The sequence below is a fragment of the Brachyistius frenatus genome, unplaced genomic scaffold (genome assembly GCF_029030835.1).
Source record: "Brachyistius frenatus isolate BFR_SWC_R1_liver_20210118 unplaced genomic scaffold, ASM2903083v1 Contig_322, whole genome shotgun sequence".
Lineage (NCBI taxonomy): Eukaryota > Metazoa > Chordata > Actinopteri > Embiotocidae > Brachyistius > Brachyistius frenatus.
Window position 1 is genome coordinate 148,400 of NW_027210921.1, and position 10,909 is coordinate 159,308.

At 43.4% G+C, this 10,909-nt stretch overlaps 1 protein-coding gene across 1 annotated transcript; it reads right to left on the reverse strand.

The window, feature by feature from the left end:
- Nucleotides 1-1,699: 1,699 nt before the first annotated feature.
- LOC138635674 (myocilin-like) lies at nucleotides 1,700-4,069 on the reverse strand. Its single transcript, XM_069723269.1, has 3 exons — nucleotides 3,491-4,069; nucleotides 2,906-3,001; nucleotides 1,700-2,809 (listed from the first exon to the last, which is right to left on the reverse strand). The coding sequence occupies exons 1-3, from the start codon at nucleotides 3,954-3,956 to the stop codon at nucleotides 2,016-2,018; spliced, it is 1,356 nt and encodes a 451-aa protein (XP_069579370.1). The 5' UTR covers nucleotides 3,957-4,069; the 3' UTR covers nucleotides 1,700-2,015.
- Nucleotides 4,070-10,909: the final 6,840 nt, after the last annotated feature.

Consider the following 10,909-nt stretch of genomic DNA (forward strand, 5'->3'; position numbering starts at 1 on the left):
AATATTGGTAAGAATTATCAGTCAAAACACAAGTTTAAAACAAATTGGGCAAAGTTCACCATAATAGAGACCTGGACTGTCACCACCTACTGGAGTACATATAGATAGAGGAACATATCTGAGTTTGAAGGGCAATTACACTATTTACAACAGGACTACTATTGTTTTTAAACAGGAAGTACAGTACAAATATTTCAAGTGTATCTTACTTCCACTCACGTGGCCTGCACTAAAACCTCAATCAGTAGTCTTTTACAGAATCCAGACATGCAATCCTACCTCCACAGAAGCCAGGGTCAAGCCTTTCCATTAGCTGTGTCCTGGGAGGCAGCCTCAGAAGAAACAGATTGCAAAGAAGCATTCTGGTTGTTGTAGGATTTACTCCTTTTGAGAAATATAGACCAACACAGCTCTTTATCTCCGGTTTGTATTGTCATAGACCACTTGTTTGAAAGAACCCTGAAACTTTCCACTACGTAGAAGTCCTAATTTTATGACATCATTTTCTGTAAAAGTGGTTCGATTCCTATTTAATGTGAATTGTAATGTAAAGTTGGTGATGACATCAATTGTCTAAGCTGACTCGTTTTGTGATCCTGTTTTTGGGTAGTTGGACGCAGTGTCTCACACATATCTGTGTACAGGGTCAAAGGTCAGTGGGATTTAGTACAGAATATAACAGGACATAACCGGCCACCAGTTCTGCAGCTCACACAGTATTTCTTCAATATATTCAGCAGACACTGTGAGATCCACAGATGCTATATGCTACATTTGGTGCCCCGCTTAGACCACATTTGTGAAATAAAAAAAATAGTCTCATCTGTGCTATGAACACCATCACCTAACTATCTGCCCATTCATTATTTGGTTGATGTAGATTCTTGAATGTAGTATCTATAACATCTGTTGGCTTTCTTCTTTTTAGAATTGGCAAAATGTATGAGGCTAAATTAAGAAGGTAAAAGCATCATATAAGATGCAGAGAAACGTTTTTGTTACCTAAATAAAGTTAACTCCAGAATATCTTCGTACTCTATCCGAACTTTTCATTCTCACCTTGTATCATCATTATCTATTATCTATATTTTCACTCACACTACTCTGCTCCTCCGCTCCCTTCACTGGTTACCAGTAGCTGCCCGCATCCGTTTCAAAACATTTGGGTCCAGTTTACATCCAGGACATGGTCCAACCTTACACCCCAGCCCGTTCACTCCGCTCTGCATCTGCCAATCGGCTTGTTGCTCCCTCGCTGCGAGCTAAACACTCAACAAAATCACAACTGTTTGCTGTCCTGGCTCCTAAATGGTGGAATGAGCTCCCAATGACATCGGGACAGCAGAAACTCTGTACATCTTCCGCCACAAACTAAAAACACACATCTTCAGACTTTACCTTGAACAGTAGAACTTTAGTAGCACTTAAAATGACGCTTACTGATAGCACTTTGTAGTTTGGCTTTCTTGAAGAAAATTGTATTTTCTTGATTCCTGTTGTTCTGGGTTTTGTACCCTCATGGTTGAAATGCACTTATTGTAAGTCACTTTGGATAAAAGCGTCAGCTAAATGAAATGTAATGTAATGTAATTGTCTGGGAGTGTAAAAATAGCTGTTTATTACATGTCAAGTACGTGTGTCTAAAAGTATTTTTCTAAATGCAAACCAAATGAAACAAACAAGCCAATGTATGTTATTTTCAAAATTTTTATTGAGAACTTAAATAACAGGAACTTTTATTAACAGGTTCCAAAAATATTCCACCGTTATCATGATCATTATTATATCATAACTAGTGTTTGCAATGGTTACTGGTCATCATCTGCTTTATGAATATTTCTATGTTGTCAGAACACATCTTATTTACAATACTAATAGAAAAAAATAGAGTTTATAATTCAAAAACACATTGATACCAAAGCGTGGCAGTAATCTGAAATGACTCTGTGTCATTTCGTTCACTTCCTCTTGCATCAGCACAGTCCCATAAACAGCAGTACTTCTCTGCGTGCTCTCTAGCTGCTGGCCCGGCCCAGTCTGATGTCATAGGTGACCATGTGGAAGTTGTCCCAGGAGTACAGCTTCCTCTGGGCGTGGTTGTAGTCCATCATGCTGTTGTAGCGGTATTTGTTCTTGAAGGGCACAGAGACAGCTCGTCCCACGCCGGTGGCCGTGTCGAACACATAGTTGACGGTGGTGTTGGGCGCCGTGTAGCTCGCCACCGTGTACAAGCGTCCGCACACCATGAAGGCGTTGGCCACTGTGTTCTTCCTGATGTTGGTCTCCCAGCTCCTCTTCACCTCCAGGCTCTTGGGGTCCAGCTGGGAGATCACGATCACGCCCCTGGCTTTGCTCGTGCTGTAGATGGCCCACAGACCCTGTTCGTCCACCGCCAGGTCGATGTCGGTGTAGCCGCCCCAGGAGTAAGGGTGCTGACCGTGGAAGCCGGCGTGAGGCAGGTCAAGGCGCGACGCCACGCTCTCAGAAGCCAGGTTGTAACGGATCAGGGTGCGACTGCGTCTGCGCTGGTAGTAGAGGGAGCCTTGGTACAGAGTGGCCCCGGTGCTCTCGACAGGCTCCGGCAGGACCAGGACCTTCATGGGGAAGCCTTTGGTGAACTGATCCATGTCTTCATATGCGAAGAGCTGACGCACATCTTTACCCACTGCATCGATACGCCACACGGTCTTGTTGCCGTAATGAGGGCTCTGAGGCTTGGGATCCTGCAGCCACACTCCATACTTCCCGGTGATACCGTCAGCCTTCCTGTGCAACACGGGATCTCCCACTGACAGCAACTCTCCACAGCCTGGAGAACAGAAGAGGGGTTCAACTTCTTACTTGCTACATATTTAAAAGGCTTTTAAAGGTTGATTTGAGCAATTACATCAGTAACACTTGCTACCTGTGAGGTTGTGATTTCCTTCAGGAATGAGGTGGGATGCTGGGACCTCCGTCACCTCTGCCTTCATCTCCTGATAGGCACCATTCCCAAAATCATCTGGCGGAGACAGAATATTGGAGAAATTTGTGTTCAAAACAACAAACTCGGCAGGAATTTTTGCAGAAATTAACAATTTCTGTAAACACACTCAGTTATCAACAAACTCTCAGCGCCTCATTTGTGTGCCTCTGTGTGCAGCAGGTTCCCGCTGTAGCCCTGAAAATGATCACGCTCACGTAAACAGACGAGCGTGAGTGACAAAGCCATAAAAGAGGTGTCTGTGTTGTAAATTCCTATCCCCTGACTCAACGTAGGACAGCAAACTGCAACCTGACCTGCTGCCTCGGAGGACTTTTCATAGCCTGAGTCAACCACAAAGACATTTATCCCAACAAAACAGAAAAAGCTATCAGAGGCAAATTTTCCAGGAAAATCTGTTTTCCTATTACTTGTTGAATACCACATTTTAATTGTCAAGAAAGAAGGTGCTCTTTTGGGATTCTAACTAATTAGCGTTCCGGTTTTCATTTGTGATGATTTACATACCGCTGGCTGGTCTGTTTTTTCGCTGAGCGCCCCCTGAGGTGGGTGTCTGCTGGCAGGGCGTCTGCCTGAGGCTCTCTGCCTCCTGGCTCAGCTCGGCCAGCCTCCTCTGCAGCTCCTCCACCTGCCCGTTCAGACGCTCCCTGTCCTGCTGCAGCTGGGTTTTTTCCCCTGTCACATGGGAGTAAGCTTCCTGGAGACCGTCTTCAGTCCGGGTGCCTCCATCCGCCCCTGCTACCAGCCGGCTGACCAACACTTCCAGCAGGGTGAGCCGGGCCAGCACCCCATCTATCTCTGGTTCGATGCTGCTTCTGGGGCAGCTGGACTCCTCTGGACTGGACACGGTGAAGGTGTACTGGCAGCGTCCGGTGGGGTCGTTGGAGTGCCGGAGGGAGGCTTGGTCTTGGGCCTTGGTTGGGTTGGACAGGGTTAACCAGGACAGACAGAGGACAGACGCTTGGAGCCACATTTTGAAGAATCAATTAACCTTCTTCTTTTTGTGGAAGTTTGCAGAGATGTTTACCCTCCTCTTCTCCTATTAAAAAGATAGAGCACGCTTTGCTTCCTACCTGAGTATCCCTGGTCAGTGCAGGTCAGTGTCTGAATCCCAGCAATGCTCTGTGAAGGATATTTATACAGTTCAGTGTCAGGGAGAGGGAGGGGACGAGGAGCGTGGCTGGGGATGAAGTAGCCAGGGGGTGTGGAGTGTTTGTGCAAAAGGTCCACGTGTTTCTTCTTTTTGCTGGCAAACAGCAATGTTGAAAATCACACAGCATCAGTGGAAAACTACACTATCAGATGTTCCTGTGAGGAATTCTTTCATTGTGTCTACGGTATGTCTCTGCAGGTTGTTTTGACTGGACAGCATCTCTTTATGTGTCTAGCAGGCTGTCAGGTGCAGTGATGTTTACTTTCTTTACTATTAAACCACTGTGATTAACCATAAACTCACTTTTATGGCCTGAGTTGTGGGGTGAAATTCGGGTTCAAGCGGGAAGTGTTTAGAGATTAAGCAATTGGGCAACAGCAGCAAGCCAAGCTGGTCCTTCAGAGGACCTCCTGAGGGCATCCTGAGACTCCTTCTGCCTCCACCACAGCTGGGGCAGGATGTCTGGCACAGGAGGCAGTCTGGCTAGGAATGGAGGTGTGGTTGGCTGCTCGTTCATCCCTACCAAACCCCATATTTTCTACAAACTCTATGTGCCAATAAAAAATTTCCCCTTGGGGATTAATAAAGTAACTATCTAACCTAACCTAACCTAACCAGCAAAGTCTACGAATCTATCGCCTTGCTAGTAGTTATGTGAAGGTGCTTCGGCATGGTGATGCCTGTCTTCCTTTAGTGTGTTGATAATAATTGCGAATTAGCATTAAATAGAAAAATACGACTGAAGCTTGAGAAATTAAAGTATTGGACAATGTTTAAAACGACACATTATAGTGGAAAATATACCTTTTTACATGAGCCCCTCTTGCCTTTAGCAGTGTGGGGCCCACCTGTGTTCCAACTGTCTTCATGTGATACATCTGGGACTTGATCTGGTTCTGTGTTGAACAGAGACAGGAGGTTGTAAATATATCATGACCCGAGGCAAACACAAATGTACCCCGCTGTACATGTGCAAAACACATTATTCTGGTCTCCAAGGGACTAAAGGCCATACGTTTCTGTTATGTACTCGTAGCGGCTCCTTTCCCTAATGCGCTCCGTGAAATGCTTCAAAATATTTCATACAAATAACAAGCAAAGGTCACCCCCGCCTTTAAAAGGAGCTTGAAGTGCACATCTGTGTTTGCTGCCTAGTAAACTTGTCCGTTTTACAGGGCACAGAAAGTCACCAGTATTCCACAATGTTTTGACCACTGAGGTGTGTTTTTCTTATGTAACATACCGACTCAGGCATCCAGTAAAAAGTCAGCGCCAGCTCCTCTGTTGGCCCCGAAGAGAGGAGAGGATGGCAAGGAGCACATATCCTCTTCAACAGGCCATCGTTTTGTATGTTGAAGTAGCTCTATAGGATGCATGTTAGTCTACTGAAATGCTCAACATGCACATCTAAGCTAAGATGTGCATTCTGTAATGATGATGGCTCTAACAGTATTTTAAAGCGGTTCGGTTTTGAAAATACAGTTCCCGATAATATTTTTTTTTACGTGTTAACCCCTAAATGTCAATTTTCCCATTTATTTCTCCATAATTAGCTTTACTCCACACTTCCTGGTGGTATGTGTATACATATTTCTACTAATTTTTGAAACCATGAGTAAAAACACAAACCTTAAAGCACATTTTATATAGATTGTGCACTGTGCATCATCTTACATACGTTTCTTCAAAATAAGGATGATGACGTTAGATGTTTGCTGCCATTTAAAATGAATTTACGTGACTTTAAAATCATTTTTAGCTGCACAGGATGAGTTTGTGGTGACTCTGTACCATTCAGCTGGGTTTAAGCAGGTATATATACATTCAATTTAATCAATTTATATTTATTAAAGAAGTGGTTCCTAACTCTTTCTTGTTTTTGGCTTGGTGCTATTTATATTAAAAGTCCCTACCTGACTTGGACCATGCAGCATTATTGTTTTTAAGGTTAGAGTAAAGAGTTTGCGGGTAAGCCAATCACAGGAGGGTGTAGAGCAGTCTCGCCTTCGCCACCCTAGGAAAGGACATATGTAGAACAATTTGGTTTCCGGTTTGGATAAGGCACTGGTCGCCACATTACCCATTGGGCACAACTTGACGCTCACCTGTTCCCATTGGGCCTGTGTTTCCTCTGTCGGCGGCTGGTCAAAGTACCGCTACAGAGCCCCTTCAGTCAAATGTCTTTAGCATACACGTGCCAATTCTGTGAGTACGATACGTTTTTTATTCGTGAGTAAGTGGTGTCTGACCTACTGAACACGTCTTCTGATTGCTGCATTGATGCTACCATCAAATATTCAATCGGATAATAACAACCTAACTGCCTCTTGTTTCCTGCAAATGCTGCAACTTCCTCTATGAAGTTAAAAGCCCTCCAGTGTTTCACATGCAGTCTGGACATACAGCAGGTTTTGGGCCACCTGTTTAAAATAAGCCTCCAGCCAGCAGTTTCTTAGCTTAGCTTAGCATAAAGACATGATACAAAGGGAAACAGAAAGCCTTCGCCTTTTCAATAGGACTCTTTTGCCTTATAAGAAGTGATGTGGTGCTTAAATTTGACAGTGAGGGACACATCTTAAACCATGCACGAGTCTATTAGCTGGAAATCAGTATGACTTTGGCTGCAAGATGGAATTCTTGAGTTTTGAGTCTATGGAAATATGTTTAATCGCTCTCTTGCCGGGAGTGATGGGATGAGAGGATTGATCCTGTCAAGGCTGTCGAAAGTATGAAAATACAACCGCAAGATGTTCATCTTAGCTTATTTGGACCTCTAAAGCTGACCAAATAACACATATCATCGTTTAATCCGTACAAAAGCCAAAATTAGAAATTGACAATTTGCCCTTTTTCATTTTGTTAAAATTTGTTAAACTCTTAAAAAAAAATATCCCAGTTTCTTCTGTTAATAAAAATGACGACTGCATGAATAACAAACAACATATTCAGAGGGAGAAAGTGAAGAAAAAAAGTCGACATAGTTATTTTCAAATACCTTCTGAAAATATCTGCAAAAATTGTTGTCGGCATGGGATTTCCGGTCTTCAATCCTCAAGGGACAGTTTACTGCTGCATTTGTTTGAATATGAATTACGTAATATTATGCAACAGGAAAAAGAGAGGAGAACTCATGGGGAGTTTTGGCACCACAGAAGGAAAACAAAACAGATGAGAGAAACATTGCAAGTGCCGAATCGGGACAGACTCGGAAAATGAAATGCTCACCGTCAGAGCTGTTTACACTGCAGACTCTGCGGTTTGATTATTGATTTAGACGAGAAGAAAAGGGGGCTTGGTAGCAAATGAAATGATGTGTCAATTATGTCACATGGAGTCAGCAACTGCATCATTTTCCAGCAGGCATATAAGAGTAAATTTGAGTAACACCCTCGCAGAACAATCATCGGGCTCGCCAGACTTGCATTTACAGGTGTGAAGTGTTGCGTAACCTGCGTTTACATGGCAGCCTGTCTGGCTCGTTGATGCACAATGTCATGCAGACATGAAGCAACCAGTGGCGAGAACAGAGTGGAGCGCTCAGCGGTTTAACACCCTCGAGCACAACCTCCACCTCAGCGTATAAGGGGACATTTTAACAATAGGCCTCAGTGCTCTGACTAACAGTGAACCTGAATGTGTGCCTGTGCTGACGTTTATTGGAGCCAGAGAGAGAAGGTGAGACTGTCTGGACACTTTGCACATGTTGTGATGTAAGCTGCCAAAGCTCAAATGTGTCGCGGGTTAAAGACTGCATAGTTCAGTGTCCACACAGACCCAGGAGGGAGGAAAGCATTAAAATTGTCTTACTGTCTGGTATGACTGCGAGGTTATAATCACAACAGATCACACGCCTACGCACATGAAACCTCACAGCAGTGCAGTGGGTGTTGTTTGGTCCTACAGGTGTTAAAACCAGAGGTTCTCATTACTGACAGACAGACTGGCATGACTCCAGACTGTCCTTTGTGAAAATACATCACATATCCAGATCCAACTGATCTGTGAAATGAGTTGTTTCAACACAAATCATGATTCCTAATCCTAACCAAGTAGTTTTGGTGCTGAATTGTAACCAAATAACCGACACATTTAACTGTAACCAAGATCTTTTCTGAACACGTCGATTTTGGCGACTACAATTAGGGTACCTTACTTTTCACACTTTGGCGAAGCAAAATGTAAATCGGACATGGTACCCTCTAGTGGACTGATAGGTGTATTACACACTTTTAGCATGATAACACATTGAATGCATATGTAGAGAAATAAATGTCATCAAAAGTCAAAGTTAAAAAAAACCTGTCTTTTTAGAGCAGTTAGATGTTTGAAGATTCCCAATATAACAAGAACAATGAATATCCACCTGAGAAACCTCACATTCCTGTATCGCCTTGTAATCTGTCCGTAACTAATATCCATCTCTCTGTATTTTCTGGTATCATATCATCTAAATACGCAGTATAAAGTAACACCGTGTTCCAGTCATGTTATTTTAAAGTACGGGTTTACGGGATTACACCGCTCTAATATGTACATTCAACAGTTTCAGTAAATTCTTCTTTTCCTACCTACATTACCAACTCCCATTCCATCTGTGTGTGTGTGTGTGTGTGTGTGTGTGTGTGTGTGTGTGTGTGTGTGTGTGTGTGTGTGTGTGTGTGTGTGTGTGTGTGTGTGTGTGTGTGTGTGTGTGTGTGTGTGTGCAGGGCAGTTACGTGGCTGCTATAGGTGTGTATTATGTAATGGGGTCACTGTTCTTTTCCCTCATTGATGACAGTTTAACAATGGGCTCCTTCGACTGTGGTGCGAGTCAGACTGAGAACGAGCAACTACACCAAAGGCTCTCCAACCTTTTTTCTCCTGAGAGCTACTTTAACAAAATGAAAGTGTCCGAGATCTACTCATGTTTAGTACCATTTATTAACATAGCTGAGCTCCACCCAAACCATTTGAATAAACTTCTTTCATGTGAATAATAACAAATTGATTCGCAACACACATTTAGTATGTCAACAGCTTAAATTATTCAACAGCATGTGCATGCTTCTTTCTGTGTGCATGTTCATGGGGTGTTATTTTCTATATCTACAATTACACAGATGTTCCATAAAATGCCCACTGCAGTGCATGCAACTCGCATGTGGCCAAAATGATTTGAAAAGTGTCAAATATAGCAATCTAATATCAGATTTAACAGGAAAATCCAGTGTTTCCCCTTCAATTGGGACTTCCTGCCTCTTTCTGAAAGAAACACATCCAGGTCAAAACTGAGCATGTGGCTGGACCCTGTTTGAAACTGGAGGGCTTGTAATTGGAAAAGTCTCAGCGTTCAGCTTACCTGTGATGTAACTCTGATCTCTAACTCACTCAGTGACAGACTCTTGCTTATAGTTCGGACCACGCTGTTGCGGTCCAGATGACGATATTGTATTTGTGTTATTTACCTAATTTATGAGCACCTATTTCTCTCCAGCTCAGTGTGAGAGTCTCTGCTTAGTTTTGAAGGCACATTGCAGGTCGCAGTTTCTGTCCTCTGATCTCTGTGTGTCTCACTCAGCTCAACATCTGCTGCACTCACTCAGGTGAGGGAGAGCGAAGGGAGTTTGTCCACTTGTTAATCAATCGCGTTGATAGCATCGTTCTCTCAGACAAGTTAAAAAATGTAGAGATAAAAAAAAAAAAAGGATCAATCGGCCCCGGCGAAAGAAATCTATGTGTGGGAAACACTGCATATTGTTTGAACCTTCTGCAATTTATTCAGAACTGGGAGTTGCCCGCAAGCTACGGGTTGGAGACCCCTAAAATACGCCATCAAACTACCTTGAAAGAACAGAATTAAGCAAAATGTGAGTCTATTCACATTTTTGTTTCATAAACACTGGAGCTTGAATAGTTTATAATTTTATACAATTCAGACACTGATCTATTTCCATCCTGAATGACGGCGGCGCACATAGTTCTTATCATCCCAGTGGCCTTGAAATCTCATTTGAGAGAGGACAGCTGCGCCAGCGGTACCTGTCGTTTGAGGCTGAACAACAGCTTGTGTTCTGGTACAGCTCAAACCGGACACACTGAGGTCACTCTGTGAGCTCAGATATGGGAAGCAGACAGCACCGTCCCGTCCACACGCAGCGCTGCAGTGGAGCATGGGTAATGGATGATTCAGGGCCGATGATGGAGTGGTGCACGGAGACCAACATGTTGGTAATGAGTCTCCCTGGCCTCCCTTTGACCTGAAGCCAATAATCTGTTCTCCACCAGCACTCCACCATCTGTCTCCCATTCTAGAATACACACAATGGCAAACAAATACATGTTCGTGCCGATGCACACACACACACACACACACACACACACACACACACACACACACACACACACACACACACACACACACACACACACACACACACACACACATTCATGTGCTCACAAAGAGCTGTATTTTATTGGAACAGAATTGCGTATTTCTTGTGGATGTTGTTTATCACCCATGGACAGCTGTAATACTGTAGACTCTATATTGTACATGGGGCAAGGTGGACAAAATAATGAAAACACCTGAATTAAAAGGACTTGAAATGAATTTAATCATAATTAGACTCTACATTGAGTCACATTGGATTGAATTTCAGCTTTAGTGGTGGAAGAAGTATTCATCTAGAAAAAATACTGAGGCAGTTAGTTACCGCTACACGCCACAGTGTGTAATACACCGGTCAGTCCACTAGAGGATAATGTGTTATGCCTCTCCATGGAGTGATGAGTAC

Coding starts and splice junctions, on each gene's coding strand:
- LOC138635674 (XM_069723269.1), bottom strand. CDS start 3,956: ATGTGGCTCCAAGCGTCTGTCCTCTGTCTGTCCTGGTTAACCCTGTCC. Junction 3,002..3,490: donor AAAAAACAGACCAGCCAGCG/GTATGTAAATCA, acceptor TGTCTCCGCCAG/ATGATTTTGGGAATGGTGCC. Junction 2,810..2,905: donor AGGAAATCACAACCTCACAG/GTAGCAAGTGTT, acceptor TCTGTTCTCCAG/GCTGTGGAGAGTTGCTGTCA.